The sequence below is a fragment of the Macaca thibetana genome, chromosome 7, assembly GCF_024542745.1.
Source record: "Macaca thibetana thibetana isolate TM-01 chromosome 7, ASM2454274v1, whole genome shotgun sequence".
Lineage (NCBI taxonomy): Eukaryota > Metazoa > Chordata > Mammalia > Primates > Cercopithecidae > Macaca > Macaca thibetana.
In genome coordinates this window covers 31,153,766-31,173,037 of record NC_065584.1, presented here as the reverse complement: position 1 = coordinate 31,173,037, position 19,272 = coordinate 31,153,766, and the positions used below count along the sequence as shown (strand labels likewise).

At 48.1% G+C, this 19,272-nt stretch overlaps 1 protein-coding gene across 2 annotated transcripts in view; it reads left to right on the top strand.

Moving 5' to 3' along the window:
• ESRRB (estrogen related receptor beta) overlaps positions 1-19,272 on the top strand; it is a 191,386-nt gene that overhangs the window by 134,132 nt on the left and 37,982 nt on the right. For both annotated transcript variants that reach the window (XM_050798838.1, XM_050798837.1), the window contains exon 3: positions 17,694-17,810. In XM_050798838.1, coding sequence (XP_050654795.1) covers positions 17,694-17,810 — 117 coding nt within the window. The remainder of the gene's footprint in view (positions 1-17,693; positions 17,811-19,272) is intronic.

The following is a 19,272-nucleotide window of genomic DNA, read 5'->3' as shown; positions in this document are numbered from 1 at the left end:
AAAAACAAAAACAAACAAACAAACAAACAAACAAAAAACCAACAAGAAAAAAGCGGCCCGGCACTGTGGCTCACACCTGTAATCCCAGCACTTTGGGAGGCCAAGGCAGGTGGATTACCTAAGGTCAGGCGTTCAGGACCAGCGTGGCCAATATGATGAAACCCCGTCTCTAGCTGGGCATGGTGGTGCATGCCTGTATTCCCAGCTACTCGAGAGGCTGAGACAGAATTGCTTGAACCAGGGAGGTGGAGGTTGCAGTGAGATCTTGCCATTGCACTCCAGCCTGGGCAACAAGAGCGAAACTCTGTCTCAAAAAAGAAAAAGAAAAAGAAAGAAAGAAAGAAAGAAAGAAAGAAAGAAAGAAAGAAAGAAAGAAAGAAAGAAAGAAAGAAAGAAAGAAAGAAAGAAAGAAAGAAAGAAAGAAAGAAAGAAAGAAAGAAAGAAAGAAAGAAAGAAAGAAAGAAAAAGAAAGAAAGAAAAGCTCTGCAAATCATGTTAGTCATGTTACCTCACGCTTTACCTCTTGTTTAGATCACTTCCTTCTGCTCAATCCAATGGTTGTACTAATATGGGGGGATATTTTGCAGAAACAAGGATGTCATAATAGATTCAGGGAAAAAGACTAAGACAGAGTCATTCCTTCTCCACCAATCTTTTTTTTTTTCTTTTTGGACAGAGTCTTACTCTGTTGCCCAGGCTGGAGTTCAGTGGAGTAATCCTGGCTCACTGCAACCTCCGCCTCCCAGGCTCAAGCAATTCTCCTGCCACAGCCTCCCAAGGTAGCTGGGATTACAGGCGTGTACCACCACACCTGGCTAATTTTTGTATTTTCAGTAGAGACGGGGTTTCGCCATGTTGGCCAGGCTGGTCTCCAACTCTTGATCTCAAGTGATCCACCCACCTCAGCCTCCCAAAGTGTTGGGATTACATGCATGGGCCACTGCGCCCAGCCCACCCATCTTTATTGAGCCCTTACCATGTTCTTGGCTGGTAGTACAATGGTGGTGGGAGGGAAGAGGGGGAAGATGGGCAAACTACAGCCTGCAAGCTGGCCACCCTTGGTTGTATAAATCAAGTTTTGTTGGAACACAGCCACATCTATTTGTTTGCATATTGTCTGTGGCTGCTTGAGCATTACAACAGCAGAGCTGAATAGTTGCAATAGAGATGGCCTGATCCACAAAACCTGAAACACTCCTCTGCACTGCATTGAACTAGGCAGATTCAGTCCCCTGGTTCTCAGAGACCTATAATCAACTCCCAGTAGTGCATGTTAGTGTTTATTCCAGCCCTGCCCAGTTCTATGCTATGAAAGGGAGGGTTTTTTTTTTTTTTTTTTTTTTTGGTCACTGGGGGCTATGATGACACTCACTGAGTATGACGACACTCACTGAGAATAAATGAGCTCATAGACAGATGAAGGCACCTTCCTGAAGGAACAGAATGGCTCCAAGTCAGATGAGATAGAACTCAACCTGATTGCATTTACTAGCATATCTAAAGAAAAAAAAAGTGCCAATTAACAAGGATTGGCCAGCCCTGGAGGCATAGAAAAAAACAGACATACTTAGGCAAAGCCACCACTCCTAGGAAAGGGGAGTCTTAGCCTAGGGACAGCCTGATGTGATTAAACATTCCGTTTATCTGATTAATATCTTTCTGGTTAGGATCTAGTTCCCCTGCAGGTCTTCTGCAAGGAGTGAATTTGCAGGTCAGGCAGACAGATCAATTTCTCCTTGTATGTGTGCTCTCTTTGGACCGCATCCCTGAGTTTATACATCAGGTTCCTGAATTTAGGCGATAGGAGTGCCTCTGAGAGATGGAGCCACTTTCTGTGGCTGGCAAAGTCAGCTGCTTCTGGGACTTAGGGCTAAGTGACACTGACTCCACCGTAATGAAAACCTTTGTAATAACCTTGACCCTGTCACCCGGTGTCTGTCTCAGCAATGACTCTGCCTCCTGTTTTATTGAGAAACTAGAACTCCCTCAGCTTCCTGCTGCCAAACCAAGGCACTCTCTTCCCTGTCCGCAGCTGCTTCCGTTCACTGATTCTGCAGCTATTTCTTGCAACTCACTCACTGCTGGAAGAGATGTCTCCTACCCCAGGCTCAGCTCTTCTAGGGCTTTGAATCCTACCTCCTTCCCTCCTCCTGAGACCCTCTCGCCTATTACCTCCTCTCGTTTGTCTTCCCCTGCTCATTTTCTAAAGTCTTCCTTCCTTCCTTCCTTCCTTCCTTCCTTCCTTCCTTCCATCAGCATTCAACTATCTCTAGTATCTCCAATCTTGTAATATATATATTACCTCTACCTTCAACTCTGATTCTTCCTCTCTTCCTCCTCTCAGTTCTTGACCCAGCTTCTGTGCCCAGCATCTTCCTTCTCATATCCATGGCTTCTGTTGTCTCTGAAATCAGGATGAATGCTAATTCCATAGGTCTTGCTGTCATCCTCTTCCCCAAGCTCCATTTCTTTCACACCTAATGAACATTTCCACTTGGATGTCCCAGAAGCACCCCAGTTGCACGAAGTCTTAAACAGAAGCGGTTTTCCTTCCATCACCATTTCTCCTTGTGTTCCCAATACAGTGCCTGCATCAGCCCTCCGTGTTCAAGTCAGACACCTGGGTCTTACCTTTAACTCTGCTTCCTGTCCCAGCGCCCACCAACCCCCACCCCAAACTAACATCCCAGTGGCCAAGTCCTGTTCATTCTCCCTCCTTCAGATCACTTGACCCAGCAGCTTGTCTTCTTTCTCCTGCTTCAGCGCAGGCCACTACTGACTCCCACCGCTTCCTACCTGTTCTCCCTGCTACCAGGCTCAGCCTTTCCCAGCCTGGACACACATATGACCATGTCTCCCTTCTTTCTTGTGGGGAGAATCGAAGCTCCAGAACATGGCTGAGGACGCCCTCTGGGATTGCCCCACGTCTCATGACACTCTCTTTTGCACGCTGTGGTCACCCTGATTGCTCTGTTTTCTAGTTCTCAGATTTTATTCCATGCTTTCAATTTCTAGACTTTGTATACACTCTTCTCTCTGTTGCACCTACTCCCAACCTCTACTCCCAGCTTGTGTCCCTTAGGTCTCCAGTTAGTGGGCATTTCCTCCAGGAAGCCTTCTCTGATTCTCTCCTCTCATTCCTCCTGGATGCCCTGAAAAGGTTTGCCTATCACACCACCCTTATCCCACTGTATGGTTATTGCCTTTTTTTGTCTGATACCCCAAGAAGATTGTAAGCTCCTAAGGCACAGGGTTACATTTACTTACTTTTTTTTTTTTTTTTCTTTTTTTAAGACCGAGTATCCCTCTTGTTGCCCAGGCTGGAGTGCAATGACGCAATCTCGGCTCACTGCAACCTCTGCCTCCCAGGTCCAAGTGATTCTCCTGCCTCAACCTTCCAAGTAGCTGGGATTCCAGGTGCACGCCACCACACCTGGCTAATTTTGTGTGTGTGTGTTTTTAAGTAGAGACGAGGTTTTACCATGTTGGCCAGGCTGGTCTCAAGTGATCTGCCAGCCTCCAAAAGTGCTGGGATTACAGATGTGAGCCACTGTGCCCAGCCCACATTTACTTTGATTTTCACTTAACCCCATGTCTTCTCACAGTACCTGGCATGTAGGAGGTTCTCAGTGTGTCCAAATACAATGCAATCCCCAAACAAAGTGATCTCCCATTTCCCAGGGAGGACAAACTGAAGAAGTTGGGCCAGTTTGCATGTATGCAAACTTCAAGGGATCTAGGTAAAATAGTCAAATGTCTGCTTATAACAATATATTACTTAGTTACGCTTGTATATTTTAAATTACCTTATGGAAAACAACATATTATTTTTGAAAAGTTGTTTTTCTACACATATTTTGTGAAGGAAGGCTTATCAAATGAATCTTTGATACAAATGTCTTTGTTTTCCTTCTCTGGAGTTTTTTGAGTCATTTAACACGGTGTTTCAGTGTGCTGCCTTCATTTCCATCAGTTAATTGAAATTTTATGAGAATGTATGTGCTGCTATCCCTAAAATTTTTTTATTTTAAGCCATAAGTATACGTCCTACACCATTAGGGGAGTTCTTTCTTTATTTGTGTTGACTTATGATCAGGATATCCACAATGTATCAGGTACATACTGCTTTTGATACCCAACACTTGTAAGATTATTTTCCTGGGAATAACTAAATTTGTGTTAAATTTCTTTACTCCCAGGCCAGGCACGGTGGCTTATGCCTGTAATCCCAGCACTTTGGGAGGCTGAGGCAGGTGGATCACTTGAGGCCAGGAGTTGGAGACCAGCTGGCCAACACGGTGAAACCCCATCTCTACTAAAAATACAGAACTTAGCTTGGTATGGTGGCACATGCCTGTAATCCCAGCTACCTGGGAGGCTGAGGCACAAGAATTGTTTGAACCCGGGAGGCAGAAGTTGCAGTGAGCCAAGATCACACACTGCACTCCAGCCTGGGTGACAGAGGAAGACTCCGTCTCAAAAAAAAAAAAAAAAGAAAAAGAAAAAAAAGTGTATTTTTATTTACTCCCTTTGTTAGTGATTCACTCAGGCAAGTAGCATTGATTGAGGTCTTCTTAGGGCCATGTGTCTTCCCAAATTGTAGATTGTTGTTCAGTACAAAGTGATTGACTTAATAGCACCTCTGATGTGAGACCTTGTAAAGACTCAAATCATAAGCAATTTTCTCTCTTTTTTTCTTTTTTTTTATTCTTGGCACAGGGTCTTGCTCTGTTGCCCAGGCTCAGTGTAGAGACATGATCATGGCTTACTGTAGCCTCAAACTCCTGGGCTCCTGCCTCAGCCTTCTCAGGAGCTGGGATTACAGGCATGCAGCACCATGCCCGGCTAATTTATTTAAAAAAAAAAAAAAAAAAAACTGTAGAGATGGAGTCTCTCTACGTTGCCTACACTGGTCTCGAACTCCTGGGCTCAAGCAGTCCTATGGCCCCCACCCTAGTGGGCTTGCATTGTAGGGGGGAAAGTTGACAATAAATATGATAAATAATGAATCATGGTGACAGACTGAGACAGGTGTTATGAAGGAGAAAAAACAATGATGAGACCAGGGAGTGATTGAGAAAGGGGGTCTCATTTTGAAAGAGGATTAGGGAAGGCTGTGCTAATAAGGCAACTTTTAAAGTAAGCCGAAGCTCATCAAGGAATCCTGGGACCAGCGTTCCAGGCAGAGGAAAAAGCCAGTGTGTTTCAGGACAGCAGGACCAACATGACTAGTGTCAGTGAGCAAAGACGAAGTGGAAGGGGCTGGAGAGGATGCACAAAGTCCAGGGGCCATGGTGAGTGGTGCACTTGGGTTTTTTCCTAGGTAGAGTAGCAGCCATTGACTAACATACAATACATGGCCATGAGGGGCTGTGCGGTTAGGTAAAGCCAGTCTGCACTTCTTGAGTTCCCAGGGTAGATGGCCAACTTTGCACAGGCCACTGGGAGTCCTTTGAGCAACTCCTGGGTCTCTAACTTAAAACAAAAAGGAACAAGTAAGAAAGAGGCCTGGCACAGTGCTTCCTCCATTCACCTGGGGCCCAGATGCAGGCTTGGAAGAAAACTCCCCTAGGAGAAAGGAAGGGGGGTGATTGATGGGTTATTCCACCTTGGGTCGCCTCCAGGTCTTTTGTCCCGGAGAATGCAGCTGGTGGATCCAGATCCCGGATCTCGGGAGACACAAGATAGGGGTGTAGAGACAAGGGCAGGAGTCGGCAGGAGTCGGGAGCTAGGTGCTGGTCCCAGCCCAGTCACTAGCCAACTGGCTGACATTGGGCAAGCAAGGACTGAGTTCCTCTGGCCTCAGTTTCCTCATCTATACAACAAGAGCCCATTAAACCCACAAAATGTTAGCTGTCTGCAGGGCACTGGCAAATGACAGAACAAATCACAATTCCTCTTTCTGGAGACACAGCCAGGGTGCAAGTCAGAATGTGGTCAGCCTGTGACTTAGGTGACACATAGAGTTCAGAGAAGGTTCATACCTTCTGGAGGGCAGGGAGGGCTTCCTGGAAGAAGGGACACTTTCTCAAGAGTGGAAGGTAAACATGCTTGGCAGCAAGAGAGGAGGGGGCTCAGTGGTGGATGATGGGCTGGAAAAACAGCATGGGACTGGACTGCACCGGGCTTCACAGGTCGTGGTAAGGAACACTAAGTAAGGAGTCATATTTAAGATTTGAGGGCTATTTAACCAGGCTTAGAATCTCAGCTTCACAATTTCTTAGTTGTATCACCTTGGGCAAGTGACTTAGCTTTTCTGAGTCTTAATGTCCGTATCAGTAAAATGTGGCTAATAAATAGTTCCTGCCCCTACAGTGTTGTTGCAAAAATGAAATGAGACATGCATGTGAGGGTGTAACTGAGTGCCTGGCACATGAAATAAATAGTATTTGTTTTGTTAGTTATGCTTGGCAATGGGAATTCATTGAAGGCTTCTGAGCAGGGAATTAATCAGATCTCCTTTCAGCAAGATAATTCAGACAACAATAGGAATGATGATGTGGAAGCAGTAGATGCTAGGGGCTGGGAGCCCAGTGAGGAAACAATTTTATTTTATTTATTTATTTTTGAGACAGAGTCTTGCTATGTTGCCCAGGCTGGAGTGCAGTGGTGCAATCTCGGTTCACTGCAACCTCTGCCTCCTGGGTTCAGGCGATTCTCCTGCCTTAGCCTCCCCAGCAGCTGGGATTACAGGTGTGTACCACCACTCCCAGCTAATATTTGTGTGTTTTTTTTTTTTTTTTTTTTTTTTTGTATTTTTAGTAGAGACAGGGTTTCACTGTGTTGGCCAGGCTGGTCTTGAACTCCTGACCTCATGACCCTCCCACCTTTGCCTCTCAAAGTGCTGGGATTACAGTTGTGAGCCACTGTGCCCAGTAGGAAGCAATTTTTTTTTTTTTTTTTTGAGATGGAGTCTCACTCTGTCACCCAGGCTGGAGTGCAATGTCATGGTCTTGGGTCACCGCAACCTCCACCTCCCAGATTCAAGCGATTCTCCTGCCTCAGCCTCCCGAGAAGCTGGGACTACAGGTGCATGCCACCATACCTGGCTAATTTTTGTATTTTAAGTAGGAAGGGGGTTTCACTCTGTTGGCCAGGCTGGTCTTAAACTCCTGACCTCATGATCCGCCTGCCTTGGCCTCCCAAAGTGCTGGGATTACAAGTGTGAGCCACCGCATCAGCCACAGGAAGCAATTTTAACAATGCAGTTAGGGCCGTCCAAACCAAGATCGGGGCAAAAGGCCTAGAAGGAGAAGTCAGGCTTGAGGTACTTTCCAAAGTGGATTCAGGCCGGGCACGGTGGCTCACGCCTGTAATCCCAGCACTTTGGGAGGCTGAGGCGGCAGATCACTTGAGGTCAGGAGTTTGAGACCAGTCTGACCAACATGGTGAAACCCCACGTATACTAAAAATACAAAAATTAGTCAGGTTTGGTGGCGCACACCTATAATCACAGCTACTTGGGAGGCTGAGGCTGGAGAATCGCTGGAACCTGGGAGGCAGAGTGAGCTGAGATCAGGCCATTGCACTCCAGCCTGGGCAACAGAGTGAGACTCTGTCTCCAAAAAAAAAAAAAGTGGGTTCAGTATTAAAAGGATAGTGACTGGATTGTGGACGCTGAGGGAAGGAGGACTTTTAGATTTCTAATTTAGGCTACTAGGGAGATGGCAAGGCCATTGGGGGGAAACATACATACCCAGAAGGAACAATTTCATTAGCTGGGGGAGTCAGGGTGGGAAGGAGCATGAGATAATGGGTAAAGTTTTGGACATACTGAGTTTGATAAGTTCACAGAGACCCTGGAGAGTTTAGAATTACAGCCCAGAAGCAAAATCTTGAGTGGGGTTTTAGGTCTAAGGAGATCCTCTAGGCTGTGGTTCTCAAAGTGTGGCCCTCAGGCCAGCAGCAAAGGCTACACCTGGGAGCTTCTTAGAAATGCAAATTTTGGGCCCCACCCCAGACGTACTGAATCTAAGACTGGGGGGCAAGGCCCAGCAATCTGATTTAACCAGCCCTTCAGGTGAGCTTCATGCAAGCTCAAATTTGAGAACTGCTGTTCTAGTGAAAGCTCTTTAGAAGGAGAAGGGTTGAGGGACCCTGCTGAACAGAAAGAGCATAGGAGGGGCCCTGAAAGGAGACTGAGGAGTGCCATATTTCATCAGTTCTAAGACACACATTTTCTCCAAGTTACATCTCTGAATTGGGCTGCCTGTCACAGTTACCACTGACCAGGTGACAGCCGTTCCCTGGTTGTCGCTGCTCTCAAATGCACCTCAAAAGTTGCAGAGTAGGGGCCAGTGACCTGAAACAACAGTGAACATTTTCTTAACAAAGCCCTTGATAGTAGAGAGGATGAGTCTGTGAAAAAAACCTGAAAACAGTGACTGATCAAAAATGAATCAAGAGAGTTAGACTCTAACTGAGATGTTTTAACAATATTTTAACCAATCTCTTTTTCTTGTGTTTTCTCTTACGTATGTGTAAGAAGGCTATGGGATCAAATAAAATCTGGAAAAAAGCTCTTTTTTTTTTTTTTTTTGAGACTGGGTCTCGCTCTGTCGCCCAGGCCGAAGTGCAGTGGCACAATCTTGGCTTGCTGCCGCCTCAGCCTCCCTGGGCTCAAGCGATCTTCCCACCTCAGCCTCCAAAGTAGCTGGTACCACAGGGGCACGCCACCAGGTTTGGCTAATTTTTTGTATTTTTGGTAGAGATGGGATTTCATCGTGTTGTCCAGGCTGGTCTTGAACACCTGGGCTCAAGTGATCTGCCGGCCGTGGCCTCCCAAAGTGCTGGGATTACAGGCATGAGCCTAATTGGTGGATTCTTTTTTCTTTCTTGACTGATGCATCTTACCATTGAAAGCATCTTAGTTCATTACAAACCAGGCGACTAAAAAAACAAAAGAAAGCAAGCACCCCAGAGCTGATGAAATCCATATAGAAGTGGTCAGAGATGTTGCAAGAGTCCCTGCAGAGAGAAGGGAGATGAAATCTAACCAAATAGTCTGTTTTAAGAGGGTGGCAATGGGTGGGTGTCTGCTGCTTCAGGAAGGACCAGGAGGAGAAAGACCAAGAGGAGACAATTGCATTTGGTAGCTGAAAGGTCACTGTTGTGGAATTCTAGGATTCTCTGGGTGGGGGCTCTTGCTTTTGATTCATTTGCATTCATTATCTATTCAACAGATATTAATCAGGTACCAGGATTGAGATACTGTACTTGAGATACAGAAATGAAAAACATAATAATCTCCATTCCCAAAAAGTACGCAGTTCAGAAGGGAGGCCCACAGGTACAAATGTGATTAGGAAACACTAAGGTAGCTGCTTTCAGTGTGGGGATGGGGTGGTGGGGAGAAACATGTGAGCCTGTCTGGGGCACAAGGGAAGAAAGTGTCACCAAGGAGGCCATGTGAGAGCTGTGGCTCCAACGAGGAGCTGGCCAGGTGGACCACATGAGGAGTTTCAGGTAGAGGGAGGCATGGGAGGGCTGGGGGCTCCATGAGATCCATGAACTATTATACTTACTGATAGTTCAGGTCTGCTGGAGCCTACGAACTGGAGGCCTCAGTGAGAAGGGATTAGGATGGACAAGTTGGAAATGGTCAGATCATAAAGGGCCCGGTAGGCTTTGCCCTGGAGTTTAGATTTTGTTCCCTGCTCTGGGGGACAACAGTTGGAGAATTTCTTAAATTTATACTTTAAATTTATTTCTAATTCTTTTCAAAATAAGGTATGCAAATAGTTTAAAGAGTATAAAAGAAACATAACTTTTAGGCCGGGCACAGTGGCTCACACCTGTAATCCCAGCAATTTGGGAGGCTGAGGCAGGCGGATCACCAGGAGTTTGAGACCAGCCTGGCCAACATGGTAAAACCTCGTTGCTTCTAAAAATACAAAAATTAGCCTGGTGTGGTGGCGGGTGCATGTGATCCCAGCTACTTGGGAGGCTGAGGCAGGAGAATTGCTTGAACCTGGGAGGCAGAGGCTGCGGTGAGCCAAGACTGTGCCACTGCACTCCAGCCTGGGCGACAGAAAGAGACTCTGTCTCAAAAAAAAAAAAAACCAACAAAAAACATACATATATGTTTATATAAATATATATTTTTATATATATATGTTGTATAATGAAAGATCGCAGTCACTGGCACTACCCATTCTCCTCCCACTCCAATCCAGAGTTAACCATTTAAAAAAATCTCTTCTTCTATCATTTAGTAATATTGTGATTTTATAGCTATATTTGCTGACAGCAATTTTTACCTTCTTTCTTGACTTTCTGTTATGGAAGACGAGTTAGCTCCAGTTACACAACCCATCCCACACACACACACACACACACACACACACACAAAATCCCACTGTCCTAATATGGTTATATTCACAAAATAATCTATTTTGCCTATTGCCATTTCCTTCTTGACATGTCCTTGACTTTTCTCGTGGGTTGTATTCCCTGTTTTCTGGATCCTACCTCTTCCTTTTTTTTTTGGTTCACTCCTTCTCTGGGGAAAGCACGTAGTTCATGGGCGCCCTCAAAAGGTACAGGAGAGGTAAAATTGGCAATACCTTGTATATGTGGAAATGCCTCTATTCCATCCTCCAACCTTCACATTAGATTCATGTCTTGGTTTGGTACAGAATTCTAGTTGAAAATAATTGTCCTTGGACAGGCGCAGTGGCTCACGCCTGTAATCCCAGCACTTTGGGAGGCTGAGGTGGGCGGATCACCTGAAGTCAGGAGTTCGAGACCAGCCTGACCAACCTGCAGAAACCTTGTCTCTACTAAAAATACAAAATTAGCTGGACTTGGTGGTGCACGCCTGTAGTCCCAGCTACTCGGGAGGCTGAGGCAGGATAATCGCTTGAATCTGGGAGGCCAAGGTTGCAGTGAGCCGAGATCACACCACTGCACTCCAGCCTGGGTAACAAGAGCGAAACTCGATCTCACAAAAAAAAAAAAAAAAAAAAAAAAGAAAGAAAGAAAAGAAGGAAAAGAAAATAATTGTCCCTCAGAATTTGGACACCATTGCAGCTTTGTCTTCTAGCTCCTGATGCCGCTGTATATTGAGTCTTCAATGCCTGACACTTTCTGAGGTTTTGCAGTGTGGCTAGCTTATTTCTTATCTGGATCCCTTGCTTTAGCTACCTAGGTTTCTACTTTCCTCATTCTCTGAGACAGTTCCCACTCCTGTCCTGCCAGTTAGTGGACTTTTGGGATGATGTGTAGACAGGTGTGCTCTATGTACTACGATGAGCCAGAGAACCGGTAAACTTGCCCGGGAAAGTTATTAACCGACCTCCAGGAGGCAGTGTGGAGGATAGATTGGAAAGGGAAATGGAGACAGGCTAGTGCATGACAGTAGTCAGAAGGGGTGATGAGTGTGAAACTAGGACTGTTGCAGAAGGGAGGGAGGGAGGAGGTATCAGGAAGTAAGATGAAAAGAATCTTAGGGGTAGATATGGAAAAATCCAGGAGGCCCCTTCATTTCTGACAGGTTGCAGGTGGCTAGTCATCCCATTGATGAGACAAGGGATACAGTAAGAGGAACAGGTTGGATGAGGATGGGTTCAGTTTGAGAAAGAGGAGGGCCCAGGGGACATCCAGGTAGACACATGAGCAGGCAGGTGGCTCTAAGGGCATGGGCACGGGCTGCAGATCATTGCCAATTAAGTGATAGTGGAAGCCAGTGGCATGAATGAGATCATCCAGCTCATGGTGAGGGGAGCATCGGGAGGGCAGAGGACCCTGGGCAACACAGAGATGAAAGGGATGGTCCCTGTCTCCAGGGGTGAGTAAATAAGGGAGTGGAACTGAGTGACCATCACCCCAGCCCTTTCACACCAGATGCATAGAGTGGTACCACTTGAGCTCTGTCATTAGCCAGCAGCCTCTGAGGCCACAGGTCCCTGAGAGCTATTTGTCTGAGCTTAGCAACCCCCTCCCTGAGTCCATGGCAGGGCTTCCCTCCTCCCTGCAGCTGTTCGTGAGCAGCTGAGGGGGATGCCCCTGGGATTTCCTTCTCCCAGGGAAGCACAGGAGCAAAGAGAGCTGATGGCGGTGGTTACCCCTCCGCCTTAAGGTCACAGAGAAGTCTAGGTCAGGTTCTACCAGTACCTGCCTCCCTCCCACAGGCACCAGCAGCATCCACTCTGAGGTCTAGGGATGGGAGGCAGACCTTAATGTTCTCAAATATCAGAGTTGGTGGCTAGCCTCGGATCCGACACCTAGAAAAGGCTTACCCTGGAATCCTTTGGTTGTGTCTATGCTGTAAGACAATCTTGTCCAACCTGTGGCCCAGGATGGCTTTGAATGCAGCCCAACACAAATTCATAAACTTTCTTGTAACAGGATGAGTGTTTTTGTTTTGTTTTGTTTAGCTCATCAGTTATCATTATTATATTTTATGCATGGCCCTAGGCAATTCTTCTTCAATGCAGCCCAGGGAAGCCAAAAGATTGGACACTCCTGCTGTTTAAGATCTGCCTGAATATAAAAATAAGCAGAGCAGCCATGGTGGCCTGCTTGCCAGTGCCTGCACTTCACTAAGATCTTCGTATGCTTTCTGCCACTGAATCCAGGGAACGTTTATTTTTTATGTGTTTATTTTTGAGATGGAATCTCACTCTGTCGCCCAGGCTGGAGTGCAATGGCATGATCTCTGCAACCTCTGCCCCCTGGGTTTAAGCGATTCTCCTGCCTCAGTCTCCCAAGAAGCTGGGATTACAGATGCCCACCACCACGCCTGGCTAATTTTTTGTATTTTTGGTAGAGATGGGGTTTCACCATGTTGGCCAGGCTGATCTCAAACTCCTGACCTCAAGTGATCTTCCTGCCTTGGTTCCCCAAAGTGATGGGATTACAAGCATGAGCCGCTGTGCCTGGCCTGAATCTGGGGAACTTTTTAGATAAGAACTTTATGAGTTGGGAACTGTACCCATTTTACAGATGAGGAAACTGAGGCTCCGAGAAGTTAGGTGATGTGCCCAAAGTGGAGTCTGCACCTGTCTATACTGAATACACTCCCAGGTTAGAACCTGGAATTTTTGCTAACCATTGGCTGTGTCCCTGTCCTGAGAGAACTCATCCCCAAAACTTCCACACCTCAGTTGCATGTGTGTGTGCCGCCAATGTCCTGTCCCTGTTCCTGCACGCTCCTAGGCCCTCCTCAAGAGACCACAGGAATTCTGATGGATTAATCTCATCACTTTATCGAGGAGGCACTTAAAAAAATTACAAAGCAAGGCCGCCAGCCTGGCTTTGCTGGCAGCCAGCCGCTGGGGCCATAAAACAAATTGAAAGGAACCAAAATAAATACATAATTTATTTATTTTGACACACACTGACACACACACACACACACACACACACACACACACATGCATGCAGGCCGGCCCCCAAAGGGTGAAGAGCCTGGCTGGGGACTTGCTGTTAGCACTTGGTCCTCTTGTCCTGGGAGAGCACCAGTACCAGCTCCACACACACACTTCCTGACCCCCCTGCTCTGAGCAGCAGCCTGTGGCCTATCCTTCCTCAAAAGGGGACAGATTGGCTGAGCAGCTGAGAGCAAAGCATGGGAAAAGTGAAGAACATGCAAAGGGTGTAGGGGTCCCAGGCAGCTGGAGCTGTGAAGCCCATGGCAGGCCCTGTGAGCTCTTTGCACAGTGGCTCAGAGCAGGCTGGACCTGACAGGCTGGGTCCTAGTCCTTGCTGTCCCATACCCTGGATTCTGTTCACCTTCTCTTCTTTTTTTGTTTTTTTTTTTTGTGTTTTTTTTTTTTTTTTTGTTGTTTTTTTGAGAGTCTCGCTCTGTCGCTGGAGTGCAGTGGCACAATCTTGACTCACTGCAATCTCGGGTTCCTGGGTTCAAGAAATCCTTCTTCCTCAGCCTCCCAAGTAGCTAGGACTACAGGTGTGCACCACCACACCTGGCTAAGTTTTGCATTTTTAGTAGAGACGGGGTTTTACCAGGTTGGCCAGGCTGGTCTCGAACTCCTGACCTCAGATGATCTGACTGCCTGGGCCTCCCAAAGTGCTGGAATTACAGGTGTGAGCCACCGCGCCTGGCCCCTCTACTCACCTTCTTATCTGTAAGATAGAGAAAAATCTATTTACCTCCAGGGTTGCTGGGAACATGAAAGCCTCAGGATCTGTAAAGCAGAGCTGTGGCTACTCCCTAACAAGCACTGGCCAGTGTGAGCTCCCCATGTGTGTGCATTGAGTGGCTTGGTGTCCCAGGCAGTGAGACTAGAGAGGAGCTGGAGTACGTGGAGGAGGGAGAGAGATACAACACAGGGGACATTAATGGGTTATCAGCACGGAGAAGGAGCGCCTCCCCATGTGGGATGTGGAGGAACAGAGGGTGGAGGGAGCGTAGAGAGTCTGTTCTAAGCTGCAAAGCAAAGGCCTGGCAGCCTAGGAGACCATGGAGTTCCAGGAAGTGATAGTTATGCAGAGCGAGTGGAGGAAATCAGCATGTTGAGGCTGCAGAGAGAGGGTGGACCTGGGTGGGGACGGGCCAAACCTTCCAGTGCCTTCTAAGCCAAGATAAAGGCTTGGCTGAATGAGCTTTTATATGTGTTTCCCTCCTTTCTGTTTGTCTTTCGAATTTTACCGGGCTTATATGAATATTGAAATTATTCCCCAAGAAGCCACCCAAGCCAGAACGCTCTAAGAAATAGGGCTAGATAAAAGCGGAGTACAGAGAATCTTCATCCCTTCCCCTTCCCATCACCTCCCATCCTCCAGCACAGAGCATGACCTCCAGCTCCCTCCCTGCAAGAAATGGGATGGGGAAAAAGGTGATGCCTGCTGGACTTGAGAGAGGGAGAGAGGGAGAGAGAGGGAGAGAGATAGAGAGAGGGACAGAGAGGGAGAGAGAGAGAGGGAGAGAAGGACAGAGAGGGAGAGAGAGGGGGGAGAGGGGGAGACAGGGAGAGAGAGGGAGATGGAGAGAGGGAGAGGGAGAGAGAGGGAGAGAGGGGGAGAGAGGGGGAGAGAGGGGGAGAGAGGGGGAGATGGGGAGACAGGGAGAGAGAGGCAGACGGAGAGAGGGAGAGAGAGGGAGAGAGGGACGGAGGATCACTAGCCTTCACCTGTAGATCTCCGAGGTGCTCCAGAAATAGTTTTCCTCACCAGTAAGAAAGGATGAGAATACTCACTGAGCCATCGTGAGTACTCAATACAGTTAGGCACATTGAGTAATTTTGCTACCTCAAAGCACTTTTTAATGGCAGAACATGGTTCATGCTTGTTCCCAGAAAATCCAATAGAAAAGGTTTCCATCCATATCCCATGTGCGGAGGTAGTGACACAGGGAAGCCCAAGGCCACCCTTCTCCCCTGCTGCCCACCAGGCAACCTCAGCTGCTGCGTCAGCACCAGGCGCCTGTCCTTAGGGGGCAGCACTTCCAATTTCCCCATCCTCCTTGTGAGATGCAGGGTGGGACAGGAGCTCTGTGTGGCCTTGGGTAACCCGCTTCAGCTCCCAGAGCCTCAGTTTCTTGGTCTGTGAAATCGGACACTGATGTACCTTCAGAGGCTGTTGTGAGGACTGAGGGAGCTGGTGCAGATTGTGCACACAGTAGGTGCACAGTAAATCTTAGCTGCTATTCCTCTGAAGTGGGTAGGGTTTAGTGTGGAGGATTCAGATAGGCAAGCCTCCAGCTCCTCCCTGCTCCCTCAGGAAGTGGATGTCTGGGTGGGGCTGGAACGACAGATGTGTTCTAGTTGAGAGATTCTGTTCTGAAAAACCCTGGCTCAGGCTGACCTCAGTGACTTTGGGACTTTGGCAGCCAAAGAGACACCATAACAAAACAGCACTGTGATGTGCTGTTTTTCATTTGTACCTTCCAGTTGCATTTTTTTTTTTTTTTTTTTTTTTTTTTTTTTGAGACAGAGTTTTGCTCTTGTCACCCAGGCTGGAGTTCAATGGCATGATCTTGGCTCACTGCAACCTCCACCTCCTGGGTTCAAGTGATTCTCCTGCCTCAGCCTCCCGAGTAGCTGGGATTACAGGTGCCCACCCCTACGCCCAGCTACTTGTTTTTTTGTATTTTTAGTAGAGACAGGGTTTCACCATGTTGGCCAAGCTGGTCTCGAACTCCGGGCCTCAGGTGCTCCACCTACCTCAGCCTCCCAAAGTGCTGGATTACAGGCATGAGCCACTGCGCCTGGCCACTCCAGTTGCATTTCGTTATGCCCCCGCCCCCCGCTCTCCCCCCATTGCCTTTCCTTCCATTACCAGGCACATTGTAGGTGCTCAATGCATATTCGTTAATAAGAGCCAACAGGTCAGCGTGCCCAGGGCAGATGCCTGTATTAGAAAGGCAGCCGCAGCCTCTCCTGACTGGACTGTCAGCCCTCCCAGGAAGAGCACTGGAAGGTCAGTTCAACCTAAAGAAGACCTCTGTGTTCACATGGCATAGAAACACTTGGAAAACTCACCTGTAAAATGGGAATAGTGTTAGTACTTACTTTCTCTTTCATGGAATAGCTCTTGGGAAGGACTCCGTAGATCCTTCATTTGCTCCATTCTACCTGCCCGTCTCTATATGGTGGGGGCTGTGCTCAGTGCTGCTGGACACTGGGGAGCAGCCCAAGGTCTTGGCTTCATGGGGCCTACAGCTTAAAGGAGCACGGGTTGGGTTTATGGCAGCCATTCTTTGTTTTGTTTTGTTTTGTTTGAGACAGAGTCTTGGTCTGTCGCCCAGGTTGGAGTGCAGTGGCATGATCTCAGCTCACCGCAACCTCCGCCTCCCGGGTTCAAGCAATTCTCTTGTCTCAGCCTCCCGAGTAGCTGTGATTATAGGCACACACCACCACACCTGGCTAATTTTTTTGTATTTTTAGTAGAGACAGCATTTCACCATATTGGTCAGGCTGGTCTCAAACTCTCACCTCAGGTGATCCACCCACCTTAGCTTCCCAAAGTGCTGGGATTATAGGCATAAGCCACCGCGCCCAGCCTGGTAGCTGTTCTTATAACCCATGAAAGGAGTGGCCTGAAAAATTTATCACAGATTCCCTCTGCTAAACGAACTGTGCTTATAAAATGACCCCCTCGAATTGAACAGTGTTTAAAGCAGTTGTCCGTATGCGGTCTTGTTTAATCCTTCATTTAGTAGATTATCTCACTGTTTTGAAGATGAGGAAATTTCAACTTGGTGAGAGGAAGCATATCCTCAAGGTCAGCAAAGCCAGGTGGCCTGGGCCCCTCCAGTGGGATGCAAAACCCAGGCCTTGATCCTGGTGGACACAGAGTTTCCAAGAGGCTCTTCCCGCACATCAGGGTCCCAGGCTGGAGGCTGGAGGAGCTGGTGGTGGTGGTCTGCGCTGACGTTCTGGTCAGCACAGGGGATGTTCTCCTCCTGGAGTAAAAGGCTGGCTCAGTGAGTTTCGATGTCCCCGCCCACAGGTGGCTTCAACACTGTGGGTGGCCATCCTCTGGAGAGTTTCCCCAAGTGGCTGCCTGGTCCACCCAGACCTGCGACCTGGAGTCTCCATATGGAAGAGAGTTTGAAACGTTCTGACAAGCACCTCAGAGCACCTGCTTTGAGAACACTGCCCTGTGGGAGCCTCGGGGTGGGGGGAGTGGCAGCTCTGGCGAATTAAAATCCCCGTCCATCCATCCCTGCGCTGGCAGGTGGGGGCCCTGGGCGGCCAGCACCTGGCAACCCTCTCTGTGTCTGATTGCAGGGAACATCGAGTACAGCTGCCCGGCCACCAATGAGTGCGAGATCACCAAACGGAGGCGCAAGTCCTGCCAGGCCTGCCGCTTCATGAAATGCCTCAAAGTGGGGATGCTGAAGGAAGGTAAGAGGCCCCACTGAGTTGGGGTTTGCCGTGAGGCTCTGCTTCCTGGGGAGTTTTCATTCCCTGTGAGACACCCACAAGCCACGGATCTGTGTCCCAGGGTGAGACCCAGTCTGGGCGCCCATCTCCTCCCACACCCTGCCAGCCTGCCACGGCGCCTGCGTGGCTGTCCTCCTTTAAGGAGGTGGGAATTGGAATTTCTCCATTAAGGATCTTTCAGAACCCCTGACCCCAGCTGGGCCCCAGACAGCTGGCCTGGCACTCTGGGAAGGCCTTCCTTTAGGGGCAAACCCCACCTCCACCCTAGGAGGGGTAGGCTTAAGAGGCTGTTATATCCCCCAGCACCCTCGAGGGCTCGGGGGTGGAAAGGACAGACACATTAAGGCCAGGAATGATAAATAATGTTCCCTTCAGCTGTGAAGAATGGCATTTGTTTTCTGGTGGGTGGACAGGACATGGCTCTTGCCTTGGAAATGCTGGTCGCTTCCTTGTTCCCTCTCTTCCCATGCTCTCCCTTCCCTCTCCTTTCACTCCCTGTGTCCTCTGTCTCTAGAGCTGTGCTGTCTAATATGGCAACCACAAACTACACGTGGCTTCCGAGCGCTGGTCCAAACAGAGGTGTGCTCAGTGTACAACACATACCCGCTTTAGAGGACTTAATAGGACCATAAAAAGCAGTGTAAAGTCTGGTGGTGATAATTTTAAAAACGTGATTGCATGCAGAAAGGCTAATCTTCTGGACATGTTAAATAAAACATTGTGAAATTAGCATCACATGCTTCTTTTTATCTATTCTTTAATGTGGCTACTAGAAAATTTGAAATGACACGTAGCTCTCATTGGGACAACTGCTCCAGATCTCCTCTTCCTCGCTTTCTCTATTGATTTGCTCCTTTTTTTTATATTAAAATATTATCAGTAGAGGCAAAGTCTTGTCATGTTGCTCAGGTTGGTCTCCAACTCCCGGGCTCAGGCAGTCCTCCCACCTCAGCCTCCTAAAGTGCTGGGATTACAGGCATGAACCACTGTGCCCGGACGATGTTTTTAGTTTGAGGAACCTCGTTCAGTACCATTTTGGGGATGGGTCGTGAGTGTATGTGGTTTCCCTGCTTCTCCAGCTTCCAAGGGGAGCCAGTGACAACTCTTAGAGATCAACTTTTAAGCTCTGGGCCTGGAATCCTTCTAGAAGAGGGAGGAAACAGGAAAAGAGGTGTGTGGGGGTGATCAGAAGGGGCTACAGAGAGAACCAAAGGACAGGTCTGGAATGCAGACCCTGGAGGGGGAAGGCTGGGAGTGGGCATCTGGAAGCCCAGCCCAGCCTTGGGAGCCCCAGGGCACTCCTCCTATCCCCTCTCCCAGGGCCCTCTGAAGATGAGGGCCCAGACCTAAGATGCTTTGTCAGAACAACTTGGACCGTCATGTGCTATAGAAATTGGACCTTCCACTTCCGTTTACCATTTCC